The following is a 17,132-nucleotide window of genomic DNA, read 5'->3' on the forward strand; positions in this document are numbered from 1 at the left end:
CTCAACCCAGGGCGACAGAGTGAGACCATTTAAAAAAAATTATAATTATTTTAATAAATCTTCCTGAATATATATTATCTATCTATCTATCTATCTATATATATACCTATTTATATACAGACTATATACCTATTTATCTGTAATGGGAAGACTCTTCACCTGACACTTAAAGAAAGAAAATGAGGCCCATGGCGGTTTGAAAACTCACCCTACATCTTGTATGTCTGAGATGGCAGATTCAGGGCGAGACCCCAGTCAGAGTGCCCCTTTGCTGCCCAAAGGAGCCCTAGGTCTGGCTTTAGCTTACAGCACAGTGTGGCTTGTTCTGTGGAGCTACTGAAGAAGGCACTCCATCCTCCCCGTCTCCTCAAAGCCCTTCACAGACCTACTTGCCTTAAAACAGGTGAAAAAAAAATCAATATTGTAATCTTACCCCAACAGCGGTTAAGGAATTTGTAAACTTCTTTGCTAAGGAGGCCACTTCATTGCACATGGCAGTAGTTAATCTGAAACAAGAAAAAAGAGGTTTGGAGGTTTTCAAGAAGGTACAATAATTTAACTGTCATGACCATTGCTGATACTTAAGTGTTAAATTTAAAAGAAACGCAGGTGTGCTTGAAGATGCTATACAGAAATGTGCACTCCGACAGTTTTGCTTAATAATCTTCCACGATTCACAATCATGGTTTCATCTAATCCTGGTTTTCTCTCCATGCTTAATTAAGGAATAATCATCTAACTCACTTGACTTCTTTTTAGAAGCAAAATCAAGTGCAGGAAAATACCAGGCGGGTGCTCCACATGTACAGAGGTATAAACTCTGGCCAGATGGCTTTTCTCTGGCTTTTTGGTAATTTGGAAATAAGAATGAACATTTACTGATGTACTATGGTAAACATTTTGCTATACCTGATCATATTTAATACTCATAAGTGACCTTATGGGTTATATTAATATTCTCATTATACATTATATTTAGATGGAAAAGTTGACATTTAAGGAGGTTAAGTGACCAGTTTAGGGCACTCAGTGGTGAGTAATAAAGTGGGATTCAAACTCAGACACACTCAGGTGTCTCTTGATATTTTATTTTTTTAATTATTTTTTTGTCTCTTGATATTTTGATTATTCCTTTATTAGATGCCTCAAAGTTAAGATCCTGTAGAATATGTTTTTATGATCTACATCAAAGTTTCAAGTTTACTCTAGCCATTGCACTTCTAGGACTTTACCCCAAGAAAATAAGGTATGATGGCAATATTTAACCAAAACAGTATTTATCCTCACATTATGGCTGACAAAAATTGAAAACAATTTTATTACCTAATAATGTGGGTATGATTTGATATTTTTCTAACAATTAGTATATATGACTTTTATAAATAGTCTAATAACCCCATATTACGAATCTTTTTTTTTTTTTTTTGAGACAGAGCCCACTTTGTCACTCTTGGTAGAGGGTTGTGGTGTCATAGCTCACAGCAACCTCAAACTCTTGGGCTCAAGCGATCCTTCTTGCCTCAGCCTCCCAAGTAGCTGAGACTACAGGCGCCTGCCACATAAGAAATTGTTACAAGTAGGCTCGGCACCGTAGCTCAGTAGCTAAGGAGCTAGCCACATACACCCAGGCTATCAGGTTCGAACCTGGCCCAGGCCTGCCAAACAACAATTACAACTACAACAACAACAAAAATAGCCAGGCGTTGTGGCGCGCGCCTGTAGTCCCAGCTACTTAGGAAGCTGAGGTAAGAAAATCACTTAAGCCCAAGAGTTTGAGGTTTCTGTGAGCTGGGATGCCATGGCACTCTACCAAGGGTAAGATAGTGAAACTCTGTTAAAAAAAGAAAGAAAGAAAAAGAAAGAAAGAAAGAAAGAAAGAAAGAAAGAAAGAAAGAAAGAAAGAAAGAAAGAAAGAAAGAAAGAAAGAAAGAAAGAAATTGTTAAAAGTAGTAGTAAAGTTGGTAAAGTTCTATTTTGGTAAATAGGGGCCCTATCTAACCTGTATTTAGGTTTGATGACCCATATCCATCGTCTATCCATCCATTCTTCCATCCACCCAAAACTTGTCTGCAGAAGGGGTTGAGAGTAAGACAAGGAGAGAGCCCAGACCATTCTATGTTCTTGGGCAGGTGGATGGGGAGACGTCTGTTGTACACAGACCAGTCAGGGGATTGGTGCTGCTTGGGGAGGTTGGGACACAAAGGAGCTAAGAGCAAGGTCTTTCTATCCTGTCCACACTCAGGGACTTCGGAATTCCAGCCTTCCCCTTTCTGGTACTGCCAAAATAGTGCCTAGAGATTGTCCTCAATATTCCAAACTTTCCTTATTTTTTCCTTTGCTCTTCCTTCTATATGTTAACTAAGTACATATTCTTAATATTACAAGGGGGTATTTTATGGTTCTTATATTTGATTTTTATATGCTTAGATATGAAAATCTAGATTAGATGACAAATCTTTATAAGTGAGGAAAAATGCCACCAGTACAAAAATACTAAAAGACCATTAGCCAAGGAGGCCTTCCCCTGGAAACCTACTCCTCAACCTTTAATGCCAAACGCAGTAATAGGCAAAGACCAGTCCCCTAGCAAAGTAGAATGAGCCTGCTGAGACGTGTGTGATGGTCCCTGTATATTTCTAGGGGGCTCTTATTTTTGCTCCTCTGTTTATCTAATTACATGACAATGTAATGGAGGGTACATGAACCTGTGCTAATTTTCTATATTATAAAATTCAATCATGCACATAAAGGTTGAGAGCTTATTCTTCAGCTCCACACCATTTTCATGTATAAATATTCACTAGATCGTATATACATATTTATATATACATGTATTTTTATTTCACTCAGTATACTAACAATAATAGCTACTATTTCTCAAGGAACATAATATATGACACAGATAGGTACACCTGTGCAATCCACAGTGACCATCATTGTGACCAACACACAGTTCAGACCCAGAGCTGGTGTAAGTCCCCGGAAACACTCAAGTGTGTTCGTCTACTCCTGCGAATCTCGCTGAGACGTTCCATTAACATTTCCTTTCTCTATTGGTGTAGTATGTTGAAAATGTAATTGTCCTCAAAAGTCTGTACTTCTAAGACTTTGCTCTGTTAAAAAATGATTTTGTGCCTGTCTCTGGAATGATTTAGGGTGTCTTCCCTTAAATCGTTTCATAAAGAGTTTCTAGATATAAGTCCTAGTTAATTATTCTTTTTCTTATTAACATAATGCACTTCTTGAAGGAGCCCTTCTTTCCTTAAGATGATCACAGAACAATGAAAGACCTGAAATCTGGATCTTTAGTGGCCTGGTGTGTACATGTGTGTATCTGAATGGCACACGCATATATAAAGTTGGAAAAATAAGAATTAAACATAACATTAATCAGAAATAAAATAACATGGGCCAGGTGTGGTGGCTCATGCCTGTAATCCTAGCACTCTGGGAGGCCACAGTGAGTGGATTGCTTGAGCTTGGGGGTTCACGACCAGCCTGAACAAGAGCGAGACTCTGTCTCTAAAAAATAGCTCGGTGTTGTGGTGGGCACGGCACCTGTAGTCCCAGCTACTCGGGAGGCTGACGCAAGAGGATCACTTGACTCTCAAGAGTTTGAGGTTGCTGAGCTGTTATTCCATAGCCCTTACTGAGAGAGACAAAGTGAGACTGCCTCAAAAAAAAGAAAGAAAGAAAGAAAATAACATTTGTTTACTTTATCAGAACTTTTGCTTGGTCCTGAGCTGGTTTTTCCTCTTCTTGTCCATGAAGAATTAATTCTGCTACTTTATGAAGCTGCTCAATGCAGCGGGCTGTTACTTCTGCCAGACTTTCAATGGACAACATGTATACTTCCTGAAATAAATACAAGGAAGAAAGTTAGTCACTGAGCAGATGCTTTTTAAAAATGCTATAATATTAAAAACTGTAGAATTCTTTTTGTTGTTGTTGAGATAGAGTCTCACTCTGTTGCCCTGGATAGAGGGCATCCTAACTCACGGCAACCTCAAACTCTTGGACTTGAGCAATCCTCCTGCCTCAGCCTCCAGAGTAGCTGGGACTATAGGCATGTTCCACCATGCCTGGCTAGTTTTTATATTTTTAGTAGAGATGGGGTCTTGCTCTTGCTCAGGCTGGTCTCAAATTCCTGAGCTCAAGGAATCCACCTGCCTGGGGCTGCCAGAGTGTTAGGAGTACAGGTGGGAACCACTGTGTCCAGCCAATGATAGAATTCTTAAAAACAAAACAAAACAAATATAACATGGAAAAGTTGACCTAAAGATTACGGGCACATCTAAGACTTTTGTAAGCAGAATGGTGCTATGAAGTGGAAGTTTTGCCAGGTAGCCAGGGATGGACTAAAGCTATTCACAGCTGCGTCCCCAGTACTTACAGCTGTGCTGTGCACACACAGACAGGCACCAGACAAGGTGTGTGGAGGGGAGGCTGAATAAATATACCTCAAGGGACATTTTTCCTTAGACTCATCTAATCTAAAAAGTTACTTCCATTAAAATTAAAATTCAATGTAAGATGAAGTTATTGCAAACTCCTTTTTTGAACACAAAAAGTATATAGATTACGACCACATAAATTTATTAAACCACAGAATAAAAGCTGTAGCAATGAAAATTTTTAAAACAAGCTTCAATTACTTCATTAGTTATGAGGCATAAAGACATGTTTTGTTTTTTTTTGGTTGTAGTTGTCATTGTTGTTTGGCAGGCCCAGGCTGGATTCGAACCCACCAGCTCTGGTGTATGTGGTTGGCGCCTTAGCCGCTTGAGCTACGGGCACCCAGCCAAGGCATAAAGACATTTTATAGTAACATATTTGCATGTAAGATGGAAAGCCACCCTACAGATAAATCAACTATGTTCTTAAAGACCTTTTTTTCCCCCTTTAAATTACAATCGTAAAGCTATGAGGAAAAGCTGTGCTAAGACACGAATTGCCTTGGCATAGAAAAATTTCAGTGTTTATCCCATTCTTACTCATATTTCTAGAATATGCAACATTTCTTCTCTACAAATGAAGAAGAAATGACCTCTCCTCGCTTAAAATTGGGCTGCTGATAAAATGAACCTGATATTATTGCCCTTTAGGTGGACAATCTAGAATAAATTTACCTCTACGGTCTTAGTTCTCTTTTCTTCCTTTTTGTCTTCTTCGAGACCTTCAGGCTTCTCTTCTTTTTCTTCCTTCTTCGTTTCCTCCTCTGAATCTTTTGCCACATCTACTGACACCATGGTCTGATCTTCCGCCACCCAGTCGTGGGCCTTCTTCATGGCCTGCAAAGGCCCCCAACCAACAACACCTTTATTGTGCAAATATGGAAACTAAGTAATTCCAATCCCATGACTAGACACAGGTTTCTCTAAAGGTTCAAGGATAGATCGCTGGATGTTTGAAGGGTGAAGTGGCGATTCCTTAAGCCCCTCAAAAGATAACCTTGATGTTGATTTCTGGCAAATATAAAGTAGGAAAAGGAGACAGAATAGAAAGAAGGCACGGGGAGAACACTGCCAGGGCCTGAGGATGTTTAAAAGTCAAAGTATCTTAAAAGGATGTTTGGCTAAGAAGAAAAATGACAGGGGAGGCTGAGGCGCATGGATTGTCTGAGCTCAAGAGTTTGACAGCAGCCTGAGAAAGAGTAAGACATAGTCTCTAAAACAAAAACAAAAACAAACAACAACAAAAAAAGCCAGGCACTGTGGGCGCCTGTAGTCCCAGCTACCTAGGAGGCTGAGGCAAGAAGATTGCTTGAGCCCAGGAGTTTCAGGTTGCTGTGAGCTATGAGTCTATGGCACTCCACCCAGGGCGACAAAGTAATAAGACTGTGTCTTAAAAAATAAATAAAATAAAATAAAAATGACAGTCACGTTGAAAAACCTGTAGTATATTTTTCACTTTTCATGACTAACTATAAAAGAATAACAGTACTTTAAAAAATATTTATATAGGTTAGAACTGAGCCAGGGCCATGGCTAAAGCCAGTTTCCTCACATGTCTCATGAAGCTCTTAATGTTTCATGAACCTAATAATACATAGTGCTGGGAGGGTGAAGGATGGCGCTGTACTTTTTGATTCATGGCAGGTGTTCCAACCTCCAGGTGGAGAAGGGAAGGGCTGTTGGAAAGACCAGGTGCTGTGCTGTGGCCAGTTTAATCTCACATGAGCACAGTGCAAGAAACCTGTCTGTTAAATCATGGCTGAATTAAGCAAGCAGAGGAAACCACCTTTCCTGTTATCCCTTCCATTTGGGAAAGACTCACCTACATTTTCCCATTATATTTTAAGCTGGTTATTTGAATAAAAATTGTTTCTGAGCTTATGCTAAACTTCTCACAGTGAAGTTTAAAGGTCAATGTTTAATATGTCAGAGTGTTGGACAGCAAGTTACCAGCAAAAAGATCTGGAGAGAAAAAAAAAAAAAAACAACAAAACTGTCCTGGGTATGTCCTTTTTTAGGGACAATGGTTTAACTCTGACTATGGAAATAAGCCAGTGGAATCTTGAAGCCACCACGCGCCCCTTCTGAGCAATGGCAGGGGCAGCTGGGAGATGAATGAGGCAATTTCCCACTGTGTTCAAGTCTCTGACCTGGCAGAGCCGGTGACCCCTATCAGAGATAAAGAAATCCCTCCCATCGCCACCTCTCTGCTTCCCTCTGCCCTTTTCTTTCCCACCTTGATAAGTGAATGCGTGTATAAAGCACGGCTCTCAAAAAATAAGAAAGGAGTAAAAACAGAGAGCGAGGGAATGGAAAAATATCACAGCATTTTATGTAATTAATGATCAGTTTCTCTTAAGAAACTTCACAGCGAGACCTTGAACTATCTCGAAAAACACACTCTGGTATTATTAGAGGAACCCAGATGGGTAAGGATGGAAGGCTCTTTCCAGGTGGGAAGAAAGGTGTGGCTAACCTGGTTAATATGACTGTCTCCGCTGTATCTTAGCATTTCTCTTTACGAGGGGGACGGGTAGGGGCTTGGAATTTGGAAAAGCTGCTTGGCGATTCTGTTCCCCTCTTCCATCCCCTGTCCTGGTGATAACCACTGCTCTGACGTAACATTCGATTTTGCCACGAAAAGGTAGATGCCTTGTTCAAGGTCACAGGTAGTTATTAGTAAAATTACAACTAAAACGCAGGTCTCAGGACAGTCTAGCCTGTTCTCACATTTTATTACGTTGCCTCTTCAAATCTTAACTACTGACCTCAAACTTCCCTCCCCCGTAACGTGCCATTCGGGATTTTTTCCATTTCAGATGGATCTCTAGAATTTTACAATGGAGAACACCCCCTTGCCTGCACATCCCCCCCTTTTTGTTTCAAACAAAAACTCAGAACCAAACAGTGCTGACCTTATTGAGTTTGTCAGGTGTGGCCGCGACATGTAATTCAAAGAGAAGCTCTGTAAGCTTGCTAGCAAATTCTTCTCCCTTTTCTTCTAAGCCTAGGAATAGAACATGACAGAAGTAAGAAGCATGGTTGAATTTTCACCCTTCAAAATGTGGCAGCTGCCCCAACTTTACAGCCTGAAGTCAGGGCAGACAAAGGGGAGGCCATAGTAGCCCACCAGCAGCTGCAGGGCAAAGACGGATGTCTCCCATCTGTGAGCAGGGCAGTGAGGCAGCACAGGGATCTTGCTGCCAGCAGCTCCCAGGATGCCCCCAGGTGGGCTAACAGCACTGGGAGGGACCTCGCCCCATCTTGTTCACAGCCATAGGTGGTGAGCAGCTGTGTATTGAATGAATGATGGAACAAACAACGTATGACAGCAGCATAGTTATGACTTCGATCATTCTTATGCTTGGCACTGCAACCCTGCAACCCTGATGCCACCTAAAGTGCCCTTCCTCCTGCAGAAGTACAGCATTGAGCACACAGAATTAGTCTTAATCATCGCTCTGCGGAAATTCCCCAAGGTTCCTAGGATACCTGTCGGCTTTTACAATCTCTCTCTCATGCTCTTTTTTTTTTTTTTTGAAACTGAATCTCCCTGTTCCCCTAGACTAGAGTGCTGTGGCATCATAGCTCACAGCAACTTCAAACTCTTGGGTTCAAGGGATCACCTTGCCTCAGCATCCCAAGTAGTTGGGATTACAGGCACCAGCCGGGACACCAGGCTAGTTTTTCTATTTTTAGTAGAGATGGGGTCTCACTCTTGCTCAAGCTGGTCTCCAACTCCTGAGCTCAAGCAATCCCCCAGCCCCAGCCTCTCAGAGTGCTGGGATTGCAGGTGTGAGCCACGTGCTTCTGTAACATTTCTTAACGATCTGCCTTCTCTTTACACTGAAAACTACCAAAGGACAGACATAGTATTTATTTTGCTTGTTCCTGAATCTGGAGCATCTCACACAATCCCTGGAACACGAAAAGTGCTAAAATGAATATTCACTGAATAAATAGTTTATTAATGAATTACCTAACATATAATAATACAGTAATGATATATATCATTATACATGATACAGCAATAGATATCATAAAATAAAAAAAATTAGTGTCATTAACGGGCAAAAAAGAGAATTTTAAAAGCTGCAATCTAATTTCTCTCATTTTTATCTACAAGGCAATACCATTTCAAAAGTTTCTGATAGGTGCTAAGAAGCTGATTCCACAATGGGTTTGCTACCAGTTTGGGGGAAAATAAAAACATCATTAATCTGGCCTGATTACATGATCTCAAACCCTCCAAGAAGAAACTCTCTCGTGTCAGGCCAGCAGAGAAGGCAGTACTTTCAGGGAACCGCAAGCCATGTGAGAAAGACTGTATCTAACACCTGCCTGGATGTGCTCTTTTCTGTTTTGTAGACAACCTGGTTAATCTGCAGCTCATGATGACAGCCTGGGTAGCTTGTAGGGCTTGGTTCAAAGCATGGCTTAGATCAGTTTATTACTTCCTATAATTCACATATTCTCATGAAGGAGACAGATCAATAATCAAAGTAGATCTATAAAGCACATCTATGAAGGTTTCTGGAGAACGATAAGGTGAGGAGAGGAAGAGAGGCGGCGGGGGTCTAGAAAGTGTAAATAAAAGAGTGGTGGTCTGAAAATCTGTGCCGTAATTCACCCACTGAGAGCTAATCACCTGTGTGATGCTGCTAAGACGCAAGGCTTCGGGGAGGCACTCAGATCATGAGGGTGGAGCCCTTGTGAATGACAGTGCCTTAGTAAAGAGCCCCATGGTGCTAGCTGGCCCCTTGACTAGAGGGCACCGCGTGTGAACCAGAGGGCAGGGATCCTCCCTAGGTATGGAATCTGCCAGCACTTTGATCTTGGACTATCCAGTCTCTGTAACTGTGAGAAACAAATTTTTGTTGTTTATAAGCCACCCAGTCTATGGGATTTTGTTATAGAAGCCTGAATGGACTACGATGGGAGAGAGGGTAAGCAGGTGGCATTGGGGTGATGACTAGGGGGAGGACTGTGCGGAGCCTTGAGATGCAGGAGGCATAAGAGGGGCTGGAGGAAAAGAGCCTTCCAGCAGCCATGCAGGGGAGCAAAGTCCGGGGGGAGTGTGGCCAGCAGGTTCAGAGAGCAACAAGGCTGCCCCAGAGGCTCAGGGAGTGAGGGAGGTGCATGTGTGTCTCTCAGAGGGCAAGGGGAGCAGAGAGAGATGATTGTCTTCGCTCAAGATGAAACTGCAACAAGCGAATTATTTCAACCCGAAGAGGTAGGTGCTCGGAGGGGGCATTTGCAGCACTTAATCCAGTTCTTCGTGGGGTGTTCAGGAAGCTTTCTGGAGGTGGTGATGCCTGACCAGAACCTTCAAGAATGAGTATGCATTCGTCATGCAAAGGGAGAGCTGGGGGGCTAGGGAGTGTCAGGGATGGAGACGGGCTGGGGCTGTGCGGGAGTGAGGCTGGCGCCATCAACAGCTGAGATTCTTTCTGCTGAGCAGAGGTCTAGGGGGACAAAGTGAGAGGGGCAGGGCACACCTGGGCAGCCCCCGCAAGGCCTCCCTTCCCAACCTTCCTGCTGCTTGTCATCCTGCATGAGGCAGAAAGAGCCCTGGACTGAGACTTAGACTATGTGGTTCCCCCCAACCTCTGGGCCAGTCACGGGGCTTCCTCAGCTTCTCTTTCCTCCTCTGCAAATTGAGAATAATAAAACCCATCTTTCTCTTCTGTAAAGTTGTTTTAAGGACCAACTGCTACAGCAAATGGGAAGATGTTTTGCAAACATGAAAGTTTTATGTAAATAAATAATTCTGTGCTACCTGGATCTAAACATAGGGAGATTAAAGACATAGGGGTGGAAACAACACTAAATTAGGAGGCAGGACTTCGTGTAGCTCCAACTTTCAAAGGTGCATTAATTCTGCAAAACATACACTGATAGCTTTTAGCAAATGTTTTAGGGGAAAAAAAAATCGTAGAGAAAAAAATGGAAGGAAATAAAAACAGATGATAATAAATGTTGCAACAAAGAATACCTGTTACTACAACTCTTGATCTGTGCACATGGCCAGGAAGACCTTCACCAGGGCAGTAAAAATAGAAAATGGCTTTTTAAAATCTCTTCTCAGCCATGGTAAATCAAATTAGAGATCTATGGCAGTGTGATAAAATTACACTCCGCCGGAAAGACAAACATGCAAATCATTAGCTAACATTATTAACTATAGCAGAGATTGATATTAAATTTATCTAAAATGACAGTTATTACATTTTCTCAGAGTATCAAATAAATTATTTAGTTGTTGGGAGGCTTTTAGGAATATCAATGCTTATAAGGAAAATATTTGATGAAAATGCTGTTTTCTCCCAGAATTTTGTTCCTGGATTTTCTGCCCACCTCCACTGATAAGATTCTCCTCTGTAGGGTAATCCTTTGACTTTTTTGGAGTTGTAACACTCCATCGTAATTGAATTGATAACGGAAATAACACTATTTCCTATTTAGGAAATAACACTATTTCCTCTTTTCCCAGTTCTTCATTAAGTGTTTGAATGACAATTTATTTATTAAATTAAATTAATTGAAATTAATAGTGTTTTGATAATCTAGAGATCCCCTTTGGGAAAATGGATGTATTAGGAGAGATAATAAGGTTTTGTCACTTAAGGAGAGACATTTCTTAAAGCATACTGTTTAACACTTCAGTGTTGTCTCTCTGTGTGTACCTGTGCGTGTGAGCTATTCACAAATCCCAATTTCTTAAGTTTACAGTAAGACTGGTACAAAGAAGCTGAGGCAAGAGGATTGTGTGAGCCCAAGAATTTGAGGTTGCTTCTGAACTGTGCCGCAGCCACGCTCTAGCCTGGGGCAATAGAGTGAGACTGTCTCAAAACAAACAAACGAACAACAACAACAACAAAAAACTGGTATATATCACCTATAGCAAAATTTTCTATTTAATAGCACTGAATCAAGTTTGCTTTCTAAGGAATAGAACCAAGTAGGGATGTATTACCACTTTGACTTGAACTGGCAACAATAACTCCTTGTTGTTAGGGGAGAATTTGCCATATTCTTTTTATCCTAAGTGACATCCCTCATAGGACCAGCATCTACCTCAACCATCATGAGAGTTGAAGAATAACGGCCTGATTCTTTGGGGGGATTGCTAGTCTGGGATAGGGGCATCTACTAATTCATCTTGGGTCCACATGGCAAGCTGCATGACCTTTGACAGCTAGTGTTTTAGTTTCTTCATTAGAAAAAGAAAAAGACAAGGCTGTCATCCTTTGTGACTTCTGCAGAAACAGACAAATGCTCAAAAACATTATTCCCCAACTGTATCTTTGATACTGACCTCTTCTATGCTTCCCTATAATTGATTCTTTTGTTTTGATGCGATAAGCATAAATCTCATTAAGCTGAAAGCACATAAGGTAGTAAGTGGGCTAAAGAGGGAAATGGTGTTTAAATGACAGTTGATGAATGCTTAGACTAATTTTGCCCTGAGCATTGAGGTTCAAGTATTTGAACCCTTGTGTTTAAACTTCAATAAAAAGGTCTAACACACTTGGGCTCAAAATACTGCCAGCAATTTATGAAGGCACATTATTATTACTTTGCACAGTAGGTAATAACAAGCAGAATAATAAATAAAAACTACAATTCATTGGTATTTTCCTGACTTTGTGTTAGCACTTTAAATAATAACAACAGCTAACATTTCTGAGCAGTTTTGTGTGCCAGGCACTGTGATACGTGTGTTTATATATATTATCCAACATATATAAACAGACTTGGAAATACGTATCATTGTCTGCATTTTACAACTTTAGATGCTGAGTTCTTGGAAAGGTTACATAACCCTTTTAAGGCCATACAGGTGAAAGAGTGGTGAAAATGTTTCAAATAGAATCCTTCCTGTGGTTCTAGGCCATCCCAGCCCTGTGTCTCTGGTTGCTGGAGACTTCAGCACAATCTCCATGCAATAACTGTGGGCTGTGTTTGGCTGTGTCATCAGTAAGAAATCACTCTCCATGTACATAACAAAGGGTTTACTCTCACTCTCTAATGGACAACCTAAAGTAATCATTTAGCATGCCCAACTTTGAGAATAATGTTTCTCTTCTGAAGGAAGCTTTGGTTCTCATAAACTAGAATCTAATCTCCTTGGGGTCAAGTTCATTATCTGGTTGGAAGATTACTGGGAAGTGTGTACCTGGGTGTCACTTCAGTGATTGCCAACCTGACATGTCACGTCCTGTTGTTGCACTGCAGAAAAATGGTACAGCCTTTGTCAGAACTGTACTTTTTAGTAAAAGTGTAGGACACTAATACATCCTAGCTCCTACACATGTCAATTAAAAGGAATAAGAAAAAATTGCAAAGAAATCATTGAAAGGTGTGCCCATCATCAACATGAATCATGTAAAACAACTTTCACAAGCAGACAAAAATTAGAACTGGGAGCAAAAACTGGCCATCAGAGCCCTGTTTAGCACACTGTGCTCTTGGCTAACTCAACAGTACACCCTTCTTTTAAATGCCTGTGATGTGCCAAGAATTGTGCAGAACAGCAGAGAAGTAACAGGCGTTTCCTCCTAGTGAAAAAGAGGATTATAAATCAACATGACCAGCTCCCATAACAAGCGCAGATAGATGCAAAGGGTGTTTTAGAAGCACAGAGGGTGAACACTTGAATTAAATAATTCTGCCCTGCTCAAAGGGCTGTGTTTGTTAACAGCAGTTTTATCAGGATTATGCCAACCGATCGTCTTGCTTTTTAACTGATTTCCCTTTACCTTCTTCTTCTTGATTCTCGTCATTCTCGAATTCTTTGGCTGCAAAGATGTCTTTAATGGAAATTAGGTCATTTTTTAAGAGTTCCAGCTTCTCTCCATCAAGCGATGCTAAAAATGACTGAACCTGAAAAAAGAAATAGGTCAGCATAACTGTCATCTTTTCTTCTTGTGAATAATGTTTACATACAGCTGTCCCCACTTTTCCCCAGGATGGAGGTGATTGTGTGTGGGATGGAACGCTGGGTTGAATGCTGGCTTAACTGCACATTAACTGTGCAGTTTGGGCAAGGTACACAAGCTCTCGGGGTTTTCTTATTTTTACAGCAAGATCCTTTGTGGGGCAAATGAGACAAAGAATATGAAATACATTGCACAAGTATACACAGTAGATGCTAAATAAATGGTGGTGGTAGCTCTTCCATCACACTGTGGTGTCAACTCTGGGATGGAACATCAGCTCCACACTTCCTATGACCTTGGGTATCTTATTGAACCTTTCCCTACCTCAGTTTCCTTGTCTATAAGATGAGAATTAGCTACATTGACCTTATAAACTTGTTTAGAGGGTTAAATAAAATAATGTCCTTGAAATATTTATATATGTGTATGTGTATACACACGTAAACATATAAATATTATCTGTCCATAATACACTTGCTAGAGGTCAGTCATCCTATCGACATGCACAAGACACATTTTCCTTCTCCCAGATCTTGCCGTGTGGGTGAGGCAGGCCTGTGTCAACCAAGAATGGCCATGACGGATGGGAGTGGAGGGCACACTGGGGGCACTGGGGAAGGGAGAGGGTGTGCAGGTAGACTTCACGGAGGAGGTGACACTTGGACTAATGTCACCTCTGCTCTCTGTCTTCAGAACCCCTCTTTGAAACTGTCTTCTGTATCCACTTTAAAATTATTTGTGCAGAGGGCAAGTCATCCTCTGAAGATTAATCAGACTTTCCAAAATGGTCAAAGGGCACGGAGCACCATGTAACAAGTGCAGTATGCCTGTAAAGCAGTAACGTTTTTATTTTTTTGTTCTACAGGCTGAACACTTGCTCTGGAGGGAGAGCCAGGTGAGGGGCTGCAGCCCCCTTGAGAATGTGTTTGAATACTCATGGTAGTGGATGGGCACATTGGGATGAGTGACAGGGCTAGGGAGGGCATTGGGATGCCAAGATGCCATTGTCCTAACAGTGGCTAATGCGTACCTCCATAATGCACTGGAGCAGAGCCGTGGGAGGAATCCCGGAAGGAAGTCATCAACAGGAAACCCATTAGCAGAGCGTCCCCCCACCCCCCAGAAACGAATGAGCCCTGCCTCCTCTCTGCGCTCACCTCAGAGTCTTCATCGCAGCTCACATTCTCAGGTTTTGGTTTCGGGGTCCCAGACATGTGCACATCACATTGCTATGCTTCACGTCTACTTTCTAAACAGCAGTTTTCTAATGGTAATTATTGAATAAATGTGTCTGAATACAATGCTTAGTGAAAATACATGCACACACCCGGAATAGTCTGGTTTCCCATGTTCTACTGGTGGTGGCAACCTTCCTGGAGGGAAGGCCTGGGGTTTTATATTTTGGGCACCCCACAGGGTTTTTCTAGTCTGGAACTCTTTTGTTAGCATCTTTCTAATACAGCGTCTTGTTTGTTTCCTCTAGTTCATTCCATCATGCCAAGGCAATGTACCCTGAATTTTCAGTTCAGTCCAATAATAACTAATAAGTTATTAGTTATTATACCCTCCTCAATATACATATGCTGGCTCTCTGCTTGGCACTGTGTTATGTGCCCCAGACACAAGGGTGGACAGTCTACCTTAAATCCTTTCCTTGAAAGGTGGTGTACGCTGCCATTTTGAAGATTTTCTTGTTTATGTTTACTATTTACTATTAAATGAGTGAGTATAATGGCAATCAAAAGGACTGTGTTTCTTTAACTTTTATTGAACACCACATTGCCATGCTGTTGCCATCTAGAATTGATCTAGTCAAATGGTAATGATAATAATTCCTTATGTTTCCATTTCCATTTTAGCCAATGGAATGTCAGCAGGGATGATGTGTAGCATTTCTGGGCCAAGATTATAAAAAAAATGGGAGTGTCCCCTCCTTTTTGGTATGCTGATGCAATTCAGAGCATAAGAGTGCCCCAGGGGATGGTGGAATCTGATACTGCCTTTAGAGTTGGACACAGGGAGTCCACAGGGCCCAAAGGATGTGCCCACCAGAATCCACGCTCCTCCTTCTGGAATGTTCTCCAGGTAACTGTAGCTTCCCCTTCACGGCCTGCATGGGCCTCTTGCCTAGGCTATACCCCTGAAGGCTGCCCACGCCACTGACCTGTGTATCCCCAGGCCCATGGGACAGCCAAGTATGGCTGTCTGCAGGGGGTATGGGTGGAACTTGAACTAGGGCACCCTCATACGTGCACACAAGGTTCTCTGAGGCGAGAGACAGAGCCGAAGACAAGGGAGGAGACAGGCTGAAGGGGGGTGGTATGGAGATTTGATGAGTCTGGGAATTCTAAGCAGAAACTAGCCTTCCAGGTCATCATGAAAGGATATCTATCACAGTAGGAAGGCAGAATATATTTTCTTTAACGGTTTGTTTCAAAAGTTCTTTAACTTTTAAATATTTGGTGTGTGTAGAGTTGCCAAGTAAAATACAGGACGCCTAGCTAAACTTGAATTTCAGATAAACAAGCAATATTTTCTCAGTATAAGTGCATGTCCCAAAGATTGCATGGGATATATGCACACTAAAAAAAAAAATTACTGTTTATCTAAAGTTAAAATTTAACTAGTCAGGCAGTATTTCTTTATTTTCTAAATCTGGCAACCCCAGTCTAGGTCTCTACTTGTATTTTTGCTGGAGGTCTGTGTACATAGGGGGGAGCGCAGTGGAGCCACGAGGTGGACAGACCCTGGCTCCTCATCCCTAAATGCAGGAAAGCCACCTGCTGACCAGGCACCCCTATCTTGGAATGTTATAGGACAGAAAAATAAATTCTACTGTTTATTGTAGCACCCAGTCAATATCCTTACTAAGTCAAGAAAAAATTCTGCATTCTTTACTATGAATACCCCAGAAATCTCCAGGCTAGAGAAAGAAAGCAGAGCTTAGGGAAGCAGTGTGCAAACAGAAGGAAATAGATCCCTCCAAGGACCAAATGTCCTTCCCAGCAACGTAAGTCCTTTGAGGCTCCTTTCCAAAGGGACCTGGGGCTGTTATGTAGCTGAAATATGTGCTAGAAACAGCCAGAATGAAATTTCTGTCTACCATCATAGCTTGTAATGTTTTTTACAGGGGGACCGTATTCCCTTGTAATACATATATTTTTAATTTTTGTAGAGACAGGGTCTTGCTATGCCACTCAGGCTGATCTTGAACTCCTGGCCTCAAGTGATCCTCCTGCCTTGGCCTTCCAAAGCACTGGGATTACAGGTGGGAGCCACCACACCTGGCCTCTGTAATGTTTTTACTAATAACAAACACAACATAAGAATACATATAAAAATGAAGTGTCATCGACATTCTGCGTACCTTGTTGAGTGCCCATTATGTTTTAGGCATCTTGCTACTAGCTTCACAAAGATTATCTCCTTTGACTCTGTTAATAATCCTGTGATGTAGCTTTCATTATTATTCCCATTTCCAAGTAAGGGTATCGAGGGAACAGGGGTCCAAAATCATATAGCTACCGAGTGTTGTTTAATAACATCACATCTGACTCTAGACCCCACTTTTGTAGGGAAACAATTGTGCTTCACTGGAGAACTGCATTTTCTAGACTAATACCATCCTGGATTATCAGATTCTGAAATCTATGGGGGTAATTTTACAACTCTAAATTGTAGAGAGCTGATAACAGTGTAAAATGTGGATGGCTCCTGTGTGGTAGGGAGACACCCT

The 17,132-nt window shown here is 41.6% G+C and overlaps 1 protein-coding gene across 2 annotated transcripts in view; it reads right to left on the reverse strand.

Moving 5' to 3' along the window:
* FAM114A1 (family with sequence similarity 114 member A1) overlaps positions 1 to 17,132 on the reverse strand; it is a 71,070-nt gene that overhangs the window by 10,612 nt on the left and 43,326 nt on the right. For both annotated transcript variants that reach the window (XM_053577820.1, XM_053577821.1), the window contains exons 8-12: positions 13,217 to 13,340; positions 7,370 to 7,461; positions 5,130 to 5,291; positions 3,716 to 3,855; positions 434 to 506 (exon numbers count right to left, since the gene is read on the reverse strand). In XM_053577820.1, coding sequence (XP_053433795.1) covers positions 434 to 506; positions 3,716 to 3,855; positions 5,130 to 5,291; positions 7,370 to 7,461; positions 13,217 to 13,340 — 591 coding nt within the window. The remainder of the gene's footprint in view (positions 1 to 433; positions 507 to 3,715; positions 3,856 to 5,129; positions 5,292 to 7,369; positions 7,462 to 13,216; positions 13,341 to 17,132) is intronic.

Source organism: Nycticebus coucang, chromosome 23, assembly GCF_027406575.1.
Source record: "Nycticebus coucang isolate mNycCou1 chromosome 23, mNycCou1.pri, whole genome shotgun sequence".
Taxonomy (NCBI): Eukaryota; Metazoa; Chordata; class Mammalia; order Primates; family Lorisidae; genus Nycticebus; species Nycticebus coucang.